Source organism: Ochotona princeps, chromosome 3 (assembly GCF_030435755.1).
Source record: "Ochotona princeps isolate mOchPri1 chromosome 3, mOchPri1.hap1, whole genome shotgun sequence".
In the NCBI taxonomy this organism is placed as follows: Eukaryota; Metazoa; Chordata; class Mammalia; order Lagomorpha; family Ochotonidae; genus Ochotona; species Ochotona princeps.
In genome coordinates, this window is record NC_080834.1 from 106697417 (window position 1) to 106718775 (window position 21359).

A 21359-nucleotide genomic window follows, 5' to 3' on the forward strand; every position below is an offset into this window, starting at 1 on the left:
CAAACCCGAGCACCATCTTCCCATCTTACACCTGCAGCAAAGTAGCACAGGTGTCTGTTCCTACTTAGACAAATAGCAGCCAAGAGGCCCACAGGGAATAACCAGCCTCTGAGAAATTCACCCCACAAAACCTTAGTCCTGAAGCAGCAGGAAACCCAACCCTAGCCCAGTGCACATTAGCAGCGTTTCTGTCTTGTGCATGCAGGTACTGCTGGAGCCAAAACCAAAGATAAAATCACGTGCAATGCTGTTCTGCACAGCCATTCATCAATGTGGAACATGCTAAAAGCCTTTCAAAAGTGAACTCCTTCCCATTTGGACAGTAGGTTTTACTGTTTGCTATTTAATCTGCATTCCTTTTTCTCCCCTTGCCAGGTGAGGAGGATGAAAGCAAAGAAAAGAGATTTAGAGCCCCTATTAGAAATATTTCTGATTTCTTTCCAACATCCTGCTCCAGCCATGCATTGCCTTGTCTTCAACCTCCTGCACCTTCCCCTCCACTTCCCATCACTTCCAATTTTTTCTTCTCCACGCTTGTGCAGTGACCCTGCTGGTACATTGCTTGGTGACAGCCTCAGGCTTACAGCCTAAGAACCGGTCAGCACCTGCTGCGATCACTGACTGTTTCGAGAAGAAATATATCAGTTTCAGAGACAACCTGGTAATCGGTGTTGAGTTCTGGTTCCAGCATTTTTATTTTTCAGCACTGAATTTCATGGCTTGAAAAGTTTGGGGAATTTTATCCTATCTTCCTCCTAGAAGATACTGTTTTTCATTTACAAATAATGAGAGACAATTAACTAAACACTTCGATACATCATTTCACTTCATTATCACTATCAGGAGATTTTTTTTTTTTAGTTTTTATAGATAAAATAGAAACCAAATTACCTAAGGTCACAAGACATGGGCATGACCAGGATTCCAGCCCCTTCCTGAAACCAAAGCGTATGTGTTTTCCTCTCTTTACTGCTTAGATTGAAAGGGAGAAATGCATCATATATCAATCTCTTATCCCATAGGAAATTTATTAATTTTAAGGCATCCTCTTTGACTCAGTAGTTCAGTTCATTAACAATGGTGCAACCAGACATTCTCCGTTTGGTCAGAGACTGTAGGATCCACTGGGTCAGACTTCCATATGATGTGTGAATGCCCTTTCCAATAACCCTCACGTTTCTTAAAAAGGAACTCATTCCTTCTTAAGGAAATTTTACTTTTTATTTAGTAAATATTTGTCCCTAAAACTGCCAGTCATTCCCGTTGGTTCTGCTATCTGAAAAATAAGGCTTGAGCTGGCTTGCTCAGCCTCACTCTCACAGACAAATTGTTGCTCTGCACATTCTTCATCAGCAGGACCACCTCTGCCCACCTCTGGTCACTTTTGAATAAAGTCCAGTTTGTTGAAAACCATCCCTCCACAGCCCACTGAGGATTGCACACAGAGCTCAGATAGCTCTGTCCAAAGTTTTCTCCCCTCCCTAATCAAAATGCTGTATGTCCTACAGTACAGCCCCAGATAGACTGTGTTCACTGGATAGAGTCCTGAGTGAGGGCTAGCTGCCACTCCAGGCCAGCCTGGACTGTGACCATTGAGGCCTCAAATAATTTCAATTCAACAAAATGAATTTGCAGTGGCAAGCATTTTGTTGGCACTTGCCTATCACCTTTCATTTCTCACTATACATAAGCAGTGCTGTCTTCTACATCTGTGGAATTGGTTGACTTTTCTTTGCTTGTTTTCCATTTTTGATCTCATGACAGTTGATCAGTAGTTCTCTGAAATGGCGAAAGAAAGCCAAACTCCTCACCAGCAGAATTGGCATGTAATCTCACATGGATCAATTCTTTGATAACAAAACCACAGAATCTTTCAAAAAAATAATTATGTTTAAACGCAAGATTAAAAATTCCATGTTCTGTAACTCAAGGATAACAAAATTGGCAAATTAGAACAAATAACATGTTGCATTCACTAACACGTACCTTGTTCTAAAATAAATGGCTTCCTAAGTATTGCTTAGATTTTAATTAATACTTCATTTTGCCCTAATCTTTGAAGTATTTTATTATCCAGTTTTCCAATCAAAAAAGTGAAATAAAAAAAATGCCAGATATGAAGGCTGGCATTGTGGCACAGCAAGTTAAGCCTCCACCCTCAACACCAACGTACTATATGGAAGTGCTGGTTTGAGTACTGACTGTTCCATTTCTATTTCAATTCCCTGCTACGTGCCTGGAAGAACAGCCCCTGTCACTCACGTGGGAGACCCAGTGGAATTCAAGGTTCCTGGCTTTAGCCCCGCCTAATCCTGACTGTTAGTCATTTGGGGAACTAAAGATGAAAGGTTTCTTTCTTTGTCTAGCCTTCTTTGTTTATTTTTTCCATGATATGGTCCCATAGGCACAGAGATTTCCTCTTCCACCCACCTTTGCCTCCCTATATGACTACTATAGTATAGTCCTTCAACAACAGTCACGAGTCCAACATTCTGTAATTTAAGCGTGTCATGACGCTGTAGGTATAGACAATAGTAGAAAGTCCAGCATCCCATTGTCAAGATATATTTAACAGTTTCATTAGGAGTCCTCCTTTTATTCTGGAGTAGAGATGCATACTGCAGCGTATCTCCACCTCCCAGAACACTAGTCCTCATTATACAGTTCATCTCTCTGAAAATACATGTATGTACTTGTTTACCTATGTATCTATTTATCTTACACTTTATATGAAGGTTGTCTTATATCAGAGATGTCTATCTTACTTTCTCTGTAACTTTTGAGGAAATTTTTTTAAAATGTCAAATGTGCTTCTTGGAAAATACTTTGAAATACAATGTTTGGAAATTAGTGAATAGGCAAGCAGCCTCCTTTTAAAAAAAAAAATGACTTTGTGTTAACATCTCCCTTCCCCCTTACTCTGATCTGAGTCCATCTGTGCAGTCAAGGAATCCTGAGGTAACAAGCCCAGACTCGTCACTTTAGAAGGGAAGAAGAGGATGCGCCAAGAAGCTAGCATGACTTGCAGAACTGCATGAGATAGAGGCATCTCCCAGCACACACCACTGTCCTTCCACAGCATCGGCACAGACTGTCGGAGCTGAAAGAATTCAGAGGCAGCAAATTGTGCTAATGAGAGGTCATTAAGGAAGAGATCAGGGAGGAACTGAAACCGAAAAAGAAGCTTTTTACTTTAGCCAAGTCTTAATGTTCCACCAAAATAGCACGCACTAGCAATAGAACATTGGGGAAATTCTGTGAAGTACAGAGTACAAGGGAAGGTGCTGGCGTGAATGACCCAACAGGCCCATCCCTTAGAGCAGTGCTGTCGCTGCATTTTTCTAATCTTTCCCCAGTGTTGCTGCCTTTCTGCCCACTGCCATTAAAGGACTACTCAGTTGATAATGGACTCTTCATAAGCACCGTCTTTGAAAGAGGTGCTTATTTGAAAAAGTTACAGAGAGATTCTGCTGGATCATTCCTCAAATAATCACCCGCAGTGAATGCTGGGCCAGGCAGAAGCCAGGAGCTAGGAGTCAAGAGCCTCGCCTGGATCTCCCGCATAGGTGGCAGGGGCACAACCACTTGGACCGTCTTCCACTGCTTTTGCAGGCACATCAGCAGAGAGCTAGACTGGAAGGGGAGCAGCTGAACACAGACTGGCGCCCAAATGGAATGCCATTGTCAGAGGCAGCAACTTTACCCACTACACCACAACATGGGCCTCCAATAAATACCATTGCATTGCTATAGAGCACTCCTCAAAGAGGTTCTGATTTAATTATCTTAACCTTGCTCCTATTTTCAAGTAATTAGGTATAAAGGAAGATGTAAATGAAGACAAGGAGGGTTTCTAGAACAATATGTGTTGATAGGAAATTAAAACACCAAAATGTTCATCTTTAAAAGTATGGGTGACTTTGTTTCCATTCTTCATGTTTCTCTCAATGATACAAAGCCATCAGTGAGCACCTGCCTTCCACATATTTGATACCATAGATACATTTTCTCACTTAGTCATCATAATGAAAAATTGCTACTATGTCCTCACTTGAAAGATAAGCAGATTGGACCCAAGTAATTTGATCCCAGGACTGTCTGAATAGGAGGCGTCTTTCCTTAACCCATCTAGCCCATGAATTTTTCTTATGAATATATACTGTAATCCACAAGTTATTATGAAAAAGAGAAATGCATTACAAGCTATTGTTCATTTTTAATGTAACATGTAACCTTGTTACATGTTGACAAATAAAATGACCTACCAAAATCACAGGAAGTTTGGAAAAATAATTGGTAAATAAAACCTTCTTAGTCATATCGTAAATATTTAAAATTCAAGTATGTTTCAAGTTTCTCTAACACTGATTTAAAATAGAAAGAATACAGTGTTAATTGCAGCTACCTGAAGGTAGTCTGGATTCTGAGACTGGATGAAAATTGATTATGCCAAAAGTAGTCTTCTGTAATTAAAAAGAACACTGTGCCATGCACTTTAATCAGTCAGCAATAACTTATTTGAAGTGGCAACAGTGAATCCTGGGGTATCTCATTAAATGGGAGCCCAGCAGCTGCACCTCAGCCTAAATTCTGTTTGCTATCTACTACTCAAGTCAGAGACTGCAGGGAAGGAGAAGCAATCTGTTGTAACTCAGAGGTATGAATACCTTTCGTTCCTTCATCGGGAGAAATGTAATAGACTTTAAGCTTTATTTGCTTACTTACTTGCTGGCTGGCTTTATTTGAAGGCAGAGCGACACACGAAAGAGAGACAGAGAGCATCTCCCATCTGTTGGTTCACTCCCTAAAAATGCAAAACATCCCAGGCTGAGCCTGGAATCAGAAACTCAAGTCAGAATCTTCCATGTGGGTGGCAGGGACCCCAGTGCTGGAGTCAACACCTGCTGCATCCCAGGGTGCACATTCACAGGAAACTGGATTCAGAGTTGGAGCCTGAACTTGAACTGATATGGGATACCAGTGTCTCTAGCAGCGTCTGAACACCTTTGCCAAACACCTGCCCCAAATTTCAAGAATCTTTAACAGGGGAGATGCTCTGCCCTTAGAAACTATGCATAATCCTGTGCCCTGCATTCTCCAGGGTTTACTTATAAAATTATAATTAGAAAATTATAACAGCAAAGCATGCTCACTATTAAAAAATCAGAAAACAAAAAATGAACAGTGAAAAGAACCAAGACAAACATCTCCCATCATCTTCTACCATCTCTTCATTCAGAGTACTAGCAACACAGGAGTGCATATTCTCCTCAACTTTTACTAGCCGCAGAATTGGTTATATTTGAGGCCATCCCGTTTGCACAATTTGGTGTTCTACTAGAGAGATCCAGTAGAAAGAAGCAATTGAATTTTATTGCTGACCTTTCCCTAGACAGTCAGCAGTTGATCCATGTGCTTCCCACGTCTCAAATGCAGGTTGTGAAGGCCTGTTCCTTCCTGAGCTTTTGTGGAGAAGAGGTGTCAACAAGTCACGGGACTTAGAATCATAGAAATAGGGATTTTCAAATGAAAAGTATGAAATTCAGGTGTAGACTCAGGTTATTCAATGTATATCATTTTCATTGTTTTATTTCCTTTATTGAAAAGCAAAGTTGTTTCCAGGCATCTCTTTCAGCAAACTTGCAGGCACTTTAGTCTTAGGGATGAAATCCCATGTCTTCTGGAGGATCAGAATGCAAAGGCAGAGTCTCTGTCCTCTTGTCTCTCATGGCACTGTTCATAGCCATCTGTGTCCAAAGTGGCTTCAGTTTCTTTTTCCTCGCCAAGGGAGACCCAAATCACCCCTCTCCAGCACCTTCCCCAGTCAGCCATGCTTCTCTGAGGTCAGGCCAACTGGATGGCAAACATTTCAAAGCTAAGCACCACTCATCAGAACTCTCCACTCTGCAGCTTTTTCCCTACCACTGACACTTGCTCCCAGCACTCTTAAATTCTGTGAACTACTCACTTCTTTCTCCCCCTGGGCTCCCTAAGTTCTCTCTTAAGGCTTAAATGGAAGCCAACCAGAGAGAGTGCTTGTAGAGGAATTCTGCTTTCCTCTAGGACTCCCCCCACCCCCAGGAGATGAAGAAAAACAAATGGCCTGTTTCCCTTTTAGAAGACATATGAAGGAAAACCCACAAAGTGATAGTTTTCAAAAAAAATCATCCTGCCATAGAAAAAACCTTGGGAGGGAAATCAGTCAAGTTCATACCCAAAGCTTGGGTCCTTCATTCTTTAGCACCAAGAGGTAAAATTTGCCCTGAACTATTAAGTTCGGACCTGGAGCTCAGATCCTATGAATCCTGGCTGTGGCATGGTAGCCCTCTGAGTCAGCTTTCCGCTAGCACAGTGCTTAGAAGAGCAGGATCAACCAGTGCTACTTTCACTTTCCACAGCTGACTAGCTTTCCAGGTCACTGCTCAAACAGTTTCACAGCAGTTGTTCTAATTCTTCATACCTTCAGAGCAGTTCAGGGAGAGGCACTCTTCTTAAAATGTGTGCCTGATGCCCACACTTGAAACTGCATAAGTACAGATGGTCCCCTATTTAAAATGATTCAACTTAGGAAATTTTCAACTCTTGGATGGTGGGACAGAAATACTCATTTAGTGAGAACAGTGTTTCAAATCCTGATTGTTGATCTATTCCCAGAGTAGCAATAGGTGATTTGATATTCTCTTATGATGCTACACAGTAGCAGAAGCCCCCCAGTCAGTCTCATAATCTCAAAGAGAATCCACCATCTTGTTGTGCCCTGTGATGCTAAACTGTGATGTTTGGTAGTATAAGGATATTAACTGCATTTTCAACTTAACAACATTTTCAAATTACAAACAGTGGGTAATAACATTGTAAGTCTAGGAGCTTCTGTAGTGGATTTTTAGCCGAATTTGGTGTATATGATCCTGTCCTTCCATGGTAGTTACTTTTTATCATAAAAAAGTATTAATTGACCCACTTCGACCCCCTGACCACTGTATACCCGCACACAAGCTCTTGAACTGTGATTATCGATGGATCTGGCCACTTGCGAGCATCCGTGGTCCTCGGCAGTGGTTTGGATCCTTAAGGAAAAATGTTTCTCTGGGAATGAACCAGAATAACATTTCTTCTCCTTTCTCTCTCTCTCTCTCTCTCTCTCTCTCTCTCTCTCTCTCCCCTCATTTTTTTCCTGCCTCCTAGTCAGATACAGAGTTTTGGGACAAGATGCAAGCAGAATGGGAAGAAATGGCAAGGAGAAACTGGATATCTGAGAACCAAGAAGCCCAGACTCAAGTTACAATCTCAGCTAGTGAGAAGGTAACCAAATCTGCTCTTATACACACTGACCCATTTTCTCAACTGCTTCAGATAATCTTTGATAGTCAATAGCAATTTCAAAAAAAAAAAAAACAAAAAAAGAAAGAATTAAAGACACTTCAGTGTCAATCTGACCTAGAAGAAATTCTGATACGTGGAAACAATATAGTCATCCAGTGTGTCAAGGCACCCAAACTGGAAGGAAATGCTATTTATTTTAATCAGCACCCAGATCAGCAGCCAAGGAAAACTTGGATCCTGACTGCTGGCCAGGGTGAGTTGGAACCAGAATTGGGCTAACTCCAGAATTCCAGTCACAGGAGTCCTGGTTAACAACAGAAGTGGTACCCGTGACAACGAAGTAAGTGTGGCCTACAGCTGTTATTTTGTAAGCCATAGTTATTCAGCTTCGAAGAAACTTAATGGAAAAGATGCTGTTCCCACTAGCAGACCAAGTCCTAAGGAGATTTCACAGTGTTGCTCCCAAGATAGAAGCCCTAGAAACCGTCCCATGCAGTGAGCAATCAGCCTTGTTATGCAGGGAGTCCCTCCCAGTGGCTGTAGGATCAGTGCTTTTGAAAAACACTGAGTGTGGGGAAAAAATACTTGAGGAATACATCAAATTGATAAAAGATGCAGAGTTTTCTCAGTGGTGGGAGAAGTGGCAGCAGTATTCAGTCCTGGATAATTACCGTGCTGTGTTGCTTTGTCCAGCATGTATTTATGGAGAATCCACTCTGCACCAAGTACTGGGAATAGGGTGACGAATTGTCCCTAGGTTTAGGAGATTTGCGACATAGTTGTTAAAACGCCCCTCGTCACCAATATTCATTGTCCCTCATTAGGCCAGGCAACTTCATCAAAGCAGGACAGCCATCCCCTTAAAATAGCTGGTTTTCTCCACAAAGGAATGAAATCTCAGCAAGAAGAGAAAATACTGATATAGACCATCAGATGCGGAGCCAAAACGCATGCATCTGAGGCCTGGCTGGGACCCCGCATCCTCACCACCATTTACACCACATAGACCATGTGTCTTTTGACTATAAATTTTGCTTCCTAAACACCTGTAGACAATGAAGACACACCCTCTAGTTGATCTATTTTTATATCTTAGTAACAGCATCAGTGGAAAACTGATTTTTATGTGTTTATTTAGACAAATTTTTTGATAATGTATATTGGATACTAGTTTAATTGGAACAAACAATGTTTCTTCAATACTTCCGGTAGAAATTTAAGTTAGGACAAATTTTCTAAAAAATGACTATAAACATCAAGGACCCAAAACCAGTTGATAACCGATTAATCTGATAAACAAATTCAGGCAAAGATTTGAACAGAAGGCTTAAATGAATCTTTAGTTATAAAAACAAACTTTTTTTTACATTTATTTTTATTGGAAAGGCAGATTTACAGAGAGGAGATATAGAGAGAAAGGTCTTCCATCCGCTGCTTCACTCATCAAGTGGCCACGACGGCCAGAGCTGAGCCAATCCGAAGGCAGGAACCAGAAGTTTCTCCTGGTATCCTACGTGGGTGCAGGGTCCCAAGGCCTTGGGCCTTCCTGCTTTCCCAGGCCACAAGCAGGGAACTGGATGGGAAGCGGGGCAGCCAGAATTAGAACTGGCACCCATATGGGATCCCAGCACATGTAAAGCAAGGACTTTAGCCACTAGGCTACCATGCCAGGCCCAAAAACAAACATTTTGAAGTAATCTGAATTCATCTGTAGACAGTGGATAAATTAATTTAGAATAGCTATATAAATCATTTTAATAACACATAGAAATAATTACAATGTAAAATTGAGGCCTAAATTATAAGACTACATATGTAGTATGAGCCTATTTAGTGTATACATTCATTTTAAAAGCTAGATGACTAATTGTACATTTGCCAATGTTTAAATTTTTTTAAGATTTTTTTTTAATTGGAAAGGCTGAATATATAGAGAGGAGGAGAGACAGAGAGGAAGATCTTCTGTCTGATGATTCACTCCCCAAGCAGCCGCAACGGCCACAGCTGAGCCAATCCAAAGCCAGGAGCCTCTTCTGTGTCTCCCATGTGGGTGCAGGGTCAGGCCATCCTTGACTACTTTCCCAGGCCACAAGCAGGGAGCTAGATGGGAACTGGGGCTGCCGGGATTAGGACCGATGTCCATATGGGATCCCAGTGCGTGCAAGGCAAGGACTTTAGCCACTAGGCTAGCATGCCAGGCCCCAATGTTTAAATTTTTACAATTAAAGAATGCTCATAGTTTTAAACATGCAATCCCAACAGGGATAATATAATCCCCAGTGGAGCACAATCTTGCTCAGGATAGAAGAAAAACAAATGTTGCACTAATTTGTAGCTGTCCAAGGGACATAGTGCTAAAAGAATGCACAAGGGAATATCCAAAACCCATGGAAAAGGCACATTATGAAAATCCTGTGCATGAATCTCAATATCTCTGCATTAAACTTATCTTTTTGTTCCTTTTTTCTACAAGCTTACTGAAGTGCCCGTGAGCAGTATGTGATACTGCATTTGAGGGGGGTGGAGAGGCAGCACTTTGCAGACAGATTTTGAACAACCAGTAGTTTTTTAAATGTTAGGGAAATGAAAAAGAAAAAAGAAGGAAATACCGGCAGAACAAAAAAATTGAAAAATATTAACAGTGATTATATTTAGACTGTTGACAATGTGAATATGTTTTTTGTTTCTTTTTGTACTATTCCTTATTTTCTAGCATTTTTATAAGGTCACAAAAATGTGTACAATTAAAATTTACTACATTTATGATTTAAAATAGTAAACATTTTTAAAAATAAGTGAACACTGAAGTTGTATTTGTATAAACTAGAATGTTACAAGAAGTAAATTCAAAGTTACAGAGAACTTCCTGCAGGTGCAAATTCATAAATCCATCAATGGTCTAAGGGTCCTTGTCTGTGTTGTAGGGCTATTACTTTCACACTGAGAATCCCTTCAAGGACTGGCCAGGAGCGTTTGAAGAAGGTTTGAAGAGACTGAAAGAAGGGGACCTGCCAGTCACCATCCTGTTCATGGAGGCAGCAATTCTGCAGGACCCCGGAGATGCTGAGGTACAATTCCTCCTTCATCCTGCTGCTTGTGCCAGTGAGGGAGACCAGATGACCCGAGGTTTTGCTGCGTGGTGTTTTCACCAAGCAAAAATTCTTGAAAGAGTTTACAGAGCTTAGTGTATCTGTTTGAAAGCTACAAATAATCACCTGTTTTATAAGCAAGTCCTTACTGCAGTACCTACAGTGTCTGAAGATAATAGTTGAGGGCAGGAAATGAACAATCCAAATCACCAATCTAAAAACTCAGCAGTTGTTTTCAGAAGGCAACATGTAGCTTTGTCTGGTCTCAGGTAACACCAAAAATCACCCTCAATTTACTCACTCGATGTTTATTGAATATATGCTGCATTGCAAATATGGCATCAGGTCCTGGCTTAAGACACGGAGCAGCTGGGCGATTGAAGCCACCTATGTGGTCCATCTGGGGGGAAGAAGTCAATGTAATGTAGGACATGCTGTGTCACGGAATGCAGGATACCAGGAGAGCAGAAAGGACTCCTGCCGCACCCTCCGCAGCTATGTGCTATGAATCCACAGCTGACTCTTAGGAGGGGGGAAATGAAAAACAACGGGAGAGCCGAGCTGTTAGGAGAGAATGGTGCATGGGCAGAGTGGCGTGACACGTCATGCCAGGTGGAAAAGAAGATGAGAAGAAATAGGCAAGAGTTGAATGTCACCTGAAACTTGTGAGGCGTCAGGCAGGGACGGCTCCCTGAAGTGGCATCTGGTCAGATTGCACATTAGAAAAATCTCTTTGTTGAGATGGGCAGGGCTACTGGAAACAGAAGCTTCAAGCCTCCCATGTAGCTTCTGCAACCTTATTTCCAAACCTCTGAAGCCCGTGGTAAGGTTGCGGCAGGAGTAGGCAGGCTTCTTTGTTAATTTAAATCTCCAGAAGTCACCCTCTGTAGGATATTCCCAGAGGAACTTGCAGGAATAATGGCCCTGAGAAGGCAGCATAGAGGTGGGGTTAGACCTCTAGGCTCTGCTGACCTGAATAGACTAAAATCCCTGTCACACCTGCTGGCTATGTCATCTACGACAAATCACAGAAGCTCTTCATGGTTGTTCTTCACCTGCGAAGTGGGACTCATTTTAGTAGCCATCTCATTAAGTGTCATAAGGATTAAATCAGTTCATACAGGCAAAGTGCTCAGCTCAGTGTCTGGCACATTAATGTTCAGCTTTCAGTATTTTGGGTATATTTAGTTTGCATGCAAATCATAAAGAAACTGATTGCTAGTTAAAACTTTTCTCTCCATATCATTAGAGTGAAATGAAATTGACCTTTGTTCTGAAATTCTGAGCTCGAATGTTGGAATGTTTAAAAAAATATGAGTCATTGCAGAAATACTAATAGCATGAGTATAAAACTACAGTCTATTCTCCCCCAAAACAGTGTCACAGTTGTCATCCATTGGTGAATGCTATGTGTTTTACACGATGTTTTCATGTATACTTTATCCTTTGCTACACTAACTTTTAGTTGTTCCAAGTATATATTGCCATCCCAGGTTCATAAATCAAAAAAAGCAGGGTTCTTGGTCATCACTGCATCCCAGGCAAGGACTCCAGACTCCTAAATCCCTGGAAACCCCACGGATAGGATACTGAATACCCTGTGGGTAATGAGGATGCACTGTGACCTAAGGCTGGGAAGATGTTCTCAAAGCAACTGCTTCTTCCAGCTTGTAGCAAGCAGCACTTTGAATCGTATGGAAGGTGAAATCAAAATAAAGGCTGCTCTCCGTATGCTAAGAGAGTTTGCATCTCTTTATTCCTAAATATTCTTCCAATAAATATCAGATGCTCATTCATTTCTAAAAGTTAATTTTGTTTTGTACATCTTGAGCTGTCTATGGCAAACTTTACTTAGATCCATTTGGGGACTATTTTTCCTCGTGGTTATATAATTTTTTTATCTTTACATTTTAAGATACTTAGTATCCTCAAATCTCAGAAACTCAGAGGTTTACAAGGTACTTGGATACTGAAAAGACAAATACTGAAAGAGTTTGGAAATAATGGCAGAGGATCTGGACCTATATGTCACAGAAGAGTTTGAAGGGAATAGACGTGTGGTAGTTTCCCTTTTTGTAGTTCTGACATCTAAATCAGGCCGCTCTTCTGGGGAGTCACTCATGGGTAACCACATCAATAACGCCCTTCAGTAACCTGCTTCATCTCGCAGTCCTAACTGCAGCTGTTTTCACAGGCATGGCAGTTCCTCGGGATAACCCAAGCCGAGAACGAAAATGAACAAGCAGCCATTGTCGCCCTCCAGAGGTAGATGAAGCGAAGTGCAAAATTTTGGAACTCAATGGACATTGTTAATGGACTTGCTGTGTTTTATGGTTGTCTTTTGACTCCTATTAAATTCAGTATGAAGATTTTATCGAAGAGATTTGCATTAGCCCACCGTGGGTTAAGCCACCACTTACATATCAGAAAACTTACATCCCATATCAGAGAACTGGTTCAAATCCCAGATACTCTGCTTGCCATCCAGCCCCCGAGGAGTCTCTCTCTCTCTCTTTCTCTCTCTCTCTCTCTCTCTCTCTCTCTCTCTCTCTCTCTCTTTCAGATATATTCATATTTGAAAAACAATGAGAGAAAAATTGGCTAATGTGAGCACTGACATGCCCTGTTTTGCTCACATTTAACTCTGGAAAATAAGAATTTACAATGGAATAATGTTCCTAATATATGAAAATGAATGGACGTTTGCTAGCACAATGGAAACCCTGTGTTAAAGCAATCATAAAGTAGTCAGAAAGAAATATTTCATATTTACTTTCTAGTTTTCTGCAACATCTGGATGTTTTCTTAACAAAAAAATGTGCTCAAAATACTGAGTAAAAGTTCCTACTACTTCCTGAGTACAGATGGGAAGAGTGGATAGGTATAGCATCACACCTCACTTGATTAGGGTTCTTATTCCACCCTGGGGAAAAGCTTCTACCAAATAAACTTCTACTTTCCGTTCCCTTTTCTGTAAGCACTTTTAGTATAGTGCTATAGGAAGAGTGCACATGTATGTATTTGTGTGTATTAGATGAATGTACCATGTATGTGTCTCTCCTTGTATATGGTGTGAATGCTAGAGCTTTAGACCTCAGAGTGTGAGAATTCTATACACTTGCAACTCTAGATTTCAAGATTCCATTGATATCTTATGGTGCAATGGTTCCTGGTGCATAGTGAGGTTTTTTTTTTCCTACAGAGGAAAAAATGTGGGATCAAGAAAGGTTAAGATATACAGTACACATGTATACAGGTATACAGTATACACACACACAGAGTACATAACAGCGACTTAACATGCCCTTGTCTCCTACCTCTAAATCTGGAACTCTGTGAGTCAGTAGTTATTAGCCACATTTCCTGTCATTTTTTTAAAGATTTGTTTTATTTTTACTGGAAAGTCAGATACACAAATAGGAGAGACAGAGAGGAAGATCTTCCATCCGTTGATGCACTCCTCAAGCGGCCGCAACAGCCAGAGCTGAGCCAATCCAAAGCCAGGAGCCAGGAGGCAGGAGCCTCTTCTGGGTTTCCCACATGGGTGCAGGGTCCCAAGGCTTTGGACCATGCTCGACTGCTTTCCCAGGCTGCAAGCAGGGAGCTGGATGGGAAGCAGAGCCACTGAGATTAGAACCGGCACCCATATGGGATCCCAACATGTGCAAGGCGAGGACTTTAGCTACTGGGCTACTGTGCCAGGCATTTCTTGTAGTTTTAAAACCACTTGTTAAAATTGCCAAACCTAGGAACCAGTGCCATGGTAGAACAAGGTAATCCTCAGTCTGTGGTACTTGCATCACATGTGGGCATTGGTTTGAGTCCCAGCTGTATCATTGCCACTTCAGTTCCTTGTTAATGGCCTGGGAAAGCAGAAGATGGCCCAAGTATTTGGGCCTCTGTACCCATGTAGGAGACCCTAAAGAAGCTCCTGGTTCCTGGCTTCGAACTTGTCCAACGCCAATCATTGCAGCCATTTGGGAGGTGAATCAGCATGTGAATGGAAAATATATGTACTATATATAATATGTTATATATATTACACATATATTATAGATATATACCTATATATTTTTATTACATCAAAATATATGGATAGATGGATAGATAGACATCTCCTCTTCCTTTCTGTAATTCAGTCTTTCCAACAGAAATAAGTCTTTTTAAAAATGACCAGACACACACCAATCATTGGGATGATTTGTAACTTTTAAAAAAAAAGTTTAGGTCACAATTTCATGTAGACAATTATGATGCTTTCCAGGGACTTGGCATAAACAAACTTAATAATTCTTCTGTAATATATAACTATTAAAAATGTCAAATTTTCTGAAGAACTGTTAGTGGCTGCTTTTAAAATATCTGAAATTGCTTGCTGTTTTTCTGTTCCATTTTGTTTTTGTCTTCTTTCAGGTGTTTAGAATTGCAGCCTAACAATTTGAAAGCTCTGATGGCTTTGGCTGTGAGCTATACCAACACTGGCCACCAGCAAGATGCCTGTGATGCTCTCAAGAACTGGATTAGGCAAAATCCAAAGTACAAATACCTTGTGAAGAGCAAGAAAGGATCTCCTGGTCTCACCCGGCGGTTGTCCAAGACCCCAGTTGACAGGTATCCTTTCCGCTGTATTCCAGGCAGCAGTCAGCACCCATACATTCAATTCCATCACCTTAAGGGTAATTAGCCAATCTCAGATCCCCGCCATGACCTGCTCCAGGCCAGGCTATTGGACAACATTCTGCAAGAAGAGGAGCCCTGAGTGTTGAGACTAGAACCAACCTTCGGACACACGATCTGCAGAGTGGCCCCTGCAAACATCTATCTGGGTCCCCTATGTTAAAGCTGAATGTTTGGATCCTATAATTCACCTATAGCAATGCTGCAAGTTTAGAAAGTCTGTGGATTAGGCAGAGTAAAAAGTAAAGTCCCTTCTTCTAGGAATTGCATTCTTCATCAGCTGTAAATCCTGATGTCAAATCCATTCTCACTGAGGCCTTGAGAAAAGCTATAGGACTCTGCACTTCAGTGCTCATAGGGCCAGCTGAACTTTCTTTTGGAAGATTTTTCTTAAAACAGCCCGACTCATTGTCTGACAAAATGTTTTATGAAAAATCACCCATATGCTCAGTATTCATTATTAATAGATATCTCATTGAGCTAAGATATTTTAAGCAAAATTTTCAAATCTGTAATGAAAAGAGACTTCTTAAAATAGTGTCAGGAGATTTAATAGTAAATCTTTTATGTCCAGGCTATTTAAATTGCAAACCCAATTTTTTTTTTCTCCGTAGTGCTGTTCTGGAAGGAGTGAAAGAATTATATCTGGAAGCTGCCCACCAAAATGGAGACATGATTGACCCAGATCTACAGACGGGACTGGGAGTTCTTTTCCACCTGAGTGGAGAATTTAATAGAGCAATTGATGCATTTAACGCTGCCTTAACTGTCCGGCCAGAGGTAAGGAGACAAGGACAGAAAACACGGCAGAAATGTTTTCAGCATGTTTTCACGGGCTGCACTCTTCACACTACTTGTACACTTAATTTCCCTGGCTTCGGTGGTTGAAAGTGATCAGTGTAAATGACAAACCAAATTAGCATCATCAATTAATGACAGCATCAAATAGTTAATTACTCTGTAATGAATGAGAGTCATTTCACAAAGTTGCTCATAAAAAATTTCAAGTCATTCACCTCATGTGGTCCTTGTCTATGGGTCCTGAATGAGTTTGTAGCCCTCTGCTCTGCAGACACACCCTGTCCCTGTGGCTTGTATGGGTTGTTAGAAAGCTCTTATTTTGTCATCAGGACTATTCATTGTGGAACCGTCTCGGGGCAACGTTGGCCAATGGAGACCGCAGTGAGGAAGCCGTGGAGGCCTACACGCGAGCACTGGAGATTCAGCCAGGCTTCATCCGCTCCAGATACAACCTGGGGATCAGCTGCATCAACCTGGGAGCCTACAGGTGACATGTGATGACAGCCTGTGAGCTGGAAACCTTCCTCAGCATTGAGGCTGAATGAACAGAAACAGTGTTTCCCAATAGAAATTCCTCCCTTTGTAGGGGGATGTCCCTCCTCTGAACAGTAGATCTGGAGACAAGGCCTGAGTCCCTGGGAACCACCAGGGTGTCTGGGTCTCTAGCTTTCAGGAGAGCCACATGGAGCTGGTCTAGTTGTCCATGCTCCTCTCCCAGGGATTGATGTTGGCCAGCCTGGATAAGGCTGAGAATCCTGAGTTCTCAACATCCCCTCAGGAATGCGTTTCAGAAGCATGCATGGTTAAGAGTAAAAGGAATCTGGTGGGGTGGGGTGGGGTGGAGCATTGGTTAGGGTCCTGAAAAAGGACAGCAGGAAATCCCAGACCCAATATTTAGGAAAACAAAGCCAACAGCCCAGATGCTCTAATGGAATTGAGGGTGGAGGAACTGGTAGATTGAGTATAAACTGCCTTTCTCATGCAAGTCTCACTGTCCATCACTGTCATGCAGGTATACTTTTCTTTTTCCCGCTTGGCAGGGACCATACATGACCATATGAAAGGCTGATCTCTTTGTCTTTTCTACTTTTCTGTTTCCTAAGTAAACAAATTTTACCTTCAAAATTGGAAAAGTGAGAACTAAAGATTAGTTTTAAACCTACCAGAAAGTGAACTCACATTGCCTTACACATTTTCTATCCAAAAGAAGGATGCCCAGTGTAATAGTTAATATATACCTTGACAGTATGATACTAGACTTTCTATCTTTGTCTACACCAATTTCCTTCTATTACTCAGGTTGCCACACACAGGACCCTTTCCAACTGTCTTTTACTGTCAGGACAATCTAACAGTGTAGACAAGCAAATGCCCGGATGGTGTGTGTTGCAATTAGAAACATAGCTTCACTTTCAAAGTTTCTTATTCCATGCCTAGTAACTACCTTGCACATTAAGTGAGATAACATGTGTGAAGAAGTTTTGAAAAAAGCAGACACAAATTGAACTGGTATGATTTTTCTTGGCAAGGGTTAGTTTGTCAGGTACATAATACGGTGTTGGGTTTCCATGGAGAGCAGACCTAGAAGTCCGCCCCTGCCTGAGCAGCAATGAGCTGGAGGACCTGGAAGGATGGTTGAGATGCTCAATTCCTTGCACTCCTAACAGTCTCTTTTGCCTTGAGGCTGTTCATAACCCTTCATTTGTATTACCTGATAGTATGTCAAAATGTTTTTAAAATGGGTTTAAAAGATGTTTATTATGAGCCAAAAATGCTGAAACTTACGGCAAGCAAAAGCTTCAGAAAGTTCGTAGAAAAAGTACCTATAATGAAAAAAAAAAAACCAGCATTGATTTCTAAAATATTTGGACCAGAATAATTTATCGTTTAATTTTATTTTTCCACCAACTGTTTAATTACTCTGTTTACCATGTTGAAATTAAAGAACGAGGCCAGCGCAGTAAGTAGGCTAAAACTCTGCCTGCAAGTGCATGCATCCCACATGAGCACCGGTTTGTGTCCCCAGTGCTCCAATTCAAATCCAGCTTCCTGTGTGAAAGCAGCAGAAGATGGTCCACAGCCTTGGGCCCCCGAACCACATGAGAGGCTAGGAAGAAACACCTGGCTCCCAGCTTCAGATCAGTTCAACTTTGGCCATTGAACCATAGGATACCTCTCTCTCTTCTTCTCTTTCCTTGAGAGAGGTAAGAATCTACCTTTCAAATGAAAATAAAATATTTTTAAAAGAAAAAAATCAAACTGAGAACAGCTTAGATTTAGAGTTAATTAAACTTACTACACACTAACATAAAGCACATGTTTTACAACGGTATAATGATTTTCTAAAGCCAGTGAATAAAAAAAAAGTTCAAGGGTGGCGTTGCTTTTATAGTTTCATAAGTTATTTAATCACCTGCTTGCTCTAGTATCTGTTTCTGCATCCAATATGTTGGAATAAATACTTAGTCCCTGAAAACTTCGATCATGCTCATATAAAAAAATAAAACTGAGAAGGCAAAATTACATCTCAGTTCATTGTAAGAATAATTTTGACCTCACTAACCCCCAAGTTTTCCCAGACTGCACTTTGAGAACTATTGATTTACTTCAAGTTCAGAGCTTTCATACAAATGGATTTAACCGCATTGACAAGGTTTAAAAACACAGATTTATTTATTTGTTTTGGAAGAATTACAGGGAAAAAGGGAAAAACGGAGAGTCATTTCATCCACTGATTCACTCCCTAGATGACCTCAACGGCCAACGCTGGACCAAGCCAAAGCCAGGAACAACTTCCAGGTCTCCTACATGGGTGGGAGGGACCCAAACACTTGGACCATTTCCCGCTGCTTTTTCCAGATTATTTTAGCAGGGAGCTCAATGGGGAGTGTAGTGGTGTCCCAGGCAATGGCTTAATGAGCTATGCCACAACATCAACCCCACTCACAAGGGTTCACCATGACTTCTATTCCCTCTGTTCCACTGTCGGGGAAACTGAGCCAGCATAGCAGAAAAGATCTAAGGAATGTTAAATAACTAGGATTCTATCCCTGATTCCCTGATAGTAAATCAACCTCACCCTATCTGCATTCTGAATTTTTATCAGTAAAAGAACAAGTTAGACTACTTTGTTTAGGAGCAGCTTTATCATCTTCCACTAAGCTCTCGTTATAGAAATTATATCTGCAGAGGGATGAAATCTTCGCATCATCCCTGGTGTGGGAGCAGCCAAATGCATTAGTGAGTCAGTGATTCTCTGTCATTCTTTCTCTCATGCATGACATTGCTAAGTAAAATTAACTTTTTGCTTTTTTACTTGCTGATTTTACTCTATTTCACGATGTTCACAAAAGAATAATAAATCAGAAGTTTGTTCATCTGACCATCCAAAGTGCCATGGAGAGATGATTTTGGATTTTACATTAAAATAATTTGATTTGTTGGTTGCATTTTTAAGGTTTCATCTAATTGGTTGCAAATTTAAGATGTCTGTTTTTCTACCCTCTTAGAGAAGCGGTCAGTAATTTCCTCACCGCCCTCAGCTTGCAAAGGAAGAGCAGGAATCAGCAGCAAGTTCCACATCCTGCAATCTCTGGGAATATCTGGGCTGCCCTCAGGATCGCGCTGTCTCTGATGGACCAGCCGGAACTCTTCCAGGCGGCTAATCTTGGCGACCTGGATGTTCTCCTAAGAGCGTTCAACTTGGATCCTTGAAGGGAAAGAAACCAATTTTAAAAAAATAATACTCCTTCATCTGTATAACCATATTGAGAAATCAAAAACTATTTTATTATGAATTTCAAAAAGAATATATCAGATATTGAAAAGGCCAAGGTCATATATCTCAGAAGATAATTCCTACAGACAATGCCCAGTCTCTGTTCAGATCCAAAAGCACAAAATGTTCTATGTAGGTAGGGTCGAGGTCAGGTTCAGAAAAAGAACTGAGAGTCAAGAACGCTCTTCACAAAGAGCAGGCATGTTGCAGAACTGTTCACTGGATGTTCTGTTCCCAGTTGCAGCTGAGAGAGTTGCAGCTCTCAGGACACACAAAGAAAGCACTTCCTCAGATTAAGGAATGCTGGCTGCTTCAAAACTGTCCCCTGAAGCCCCCTTTTGCAAGACTGAACATAGTTTGGGCTGTAGGTGCATGCACATATATTAACTCTTGACTAAAGACAGGCATTGCTTAAACCTGTTCCAATTTTAACTTTTCTGTAACCCTTTGATTCCAGAGAGAGAGCAAGCTTTGCTGGCAAAAGCAGTTTTTGCACTAGGATTTTTTGCTGTTCCCAATCCAAATTTTTCTGGGATTGTATATATGCACTTTACTATCTTATGTATGCCTTGCTGGAGTTTTGTTTTGTTGCTCCAATTTTTAACTTGGGGGTGAAAGATTTGAAAATTCAACCTTGTTAGATCAACGGACCAAATTTAAAAAAATCCTGAAAATAGCTTTTCATAGTGTAGGTTTTTGAAGGAGTGTTTTCTTAAAACTGGTATGACACAAGGTGTAAATATGGCAAACTCAGATCTTATGCACATGCTTCCTGGGACTGTAGGAACTGAAATAATTGACAAGGTACCATCGGTCTCCTGAGGCATTCTTTACCAGAATAGAAAGTTTCACGAGACTGTGATTTCTCTTGAGTTTGCATTAACTTGCTTGAGTGTCATATTTTACTGGCTTTCTAATTGCCCTGCACAACAATATTCCTTTTAAACTGTTAATATTTTAAATGACGTTTCTTAAGAGTGATAAATACATTTTTCCTAAAAATTATGTGTTTTCTTAGTTCCATAATAATCTGCACTGTTCACCTTCTTGCATTCTAAGTGATAGAAGTTCAGCCTTTTCTAACTGGCTCTCACTGAATGTCATCAGTTTAATACAAAAGATGCATGTCCCTTTGGCTCTTATGATCTTAAACATCTAGCAAGTATTGGGAATTTCTATTGGCAGTGGTGTTTCATTCCATTGGTTACCCTTCCCTTCGTTTTTTATGTATGTGTTTGGAGTGTGATGATTTTGAAAGATACACCTTTGAAGTATTAGAAAAATTTTCTCCAAATTGCTAACAATATGTAATTATACCAGTGTTTGCTATCATTCTCTACCTTTCTCCTTCATTGTTCATTGTTCAGAGCCTACTACCAACCCTTTCATCATGTTTTTTAGTTAATAATTGTTCATTCCATTAATGATTCTTTTTACACACACACACACACACACGCGCGCAAGAATTTGGTCAAAAAAGTCTGGAAAATAAGTTTCCACTAAGTTTGAAATGCGCACACATGCTGAAAAATCTAATTATTTGAATGCTAAGTGCAGATTTTAACCCTCACCTCTCCAACCTTGAAGTCTCCAGGATGGGAGGAGCCTTGAATTAAAATGAAACCACAAGTTTGAGGATTATATGTATTTCATAAGTCATTCTCATTTGTAAAGACAAAGGGTTGAGGGCC

General features: G+C 40.8%; 1 protein-coding gene across 1 annotated transcript in view; it reads left to right on the top strand.

Annotated features, from left to right (window-relative positions):
* PEX5L (peroxisomal biogenesis factor 5 like) overlaps nucleotides 1–20037 on the top strand; it is a 161917-nt gene extending 141880 nt beyond the window's left edge. The window contains exons 9-15 of the mRNA XM_058661303.1: nucleotides 7186–7302; nucleotides 10248–10391; nucleotides 12607–12677; nucleotides 14826–15023; nucleotides 15704–15869; nucleotides 16220–16377; nucleotides 19400–20037. Of these exons, the coding sequence (XP_058517286.1) occupies nucleotides 7186–7302; nucleotides 10248–10391; nucleotides 12607–12677; nucleotides 14826–15023; nucleotides 15704–15869; nucleotides 16220–16377; nucleotides 19400–19604 (1059 nt within the window). The 3' untranslated portion in view covers nucleotides 19605–20037. The remainder of the gene's footprint in view (nucleotides 1–7185; nucleotides 7303–10247; nucleotides 10392–12606; nucleotides 12678–14825; nucleotides 15024–15703; nucleotides 15870–16219; nucleotides 16378–19399) is intronic.
* Nucleotides 20038–21359: the final 1322 nt, after the last annotated feature.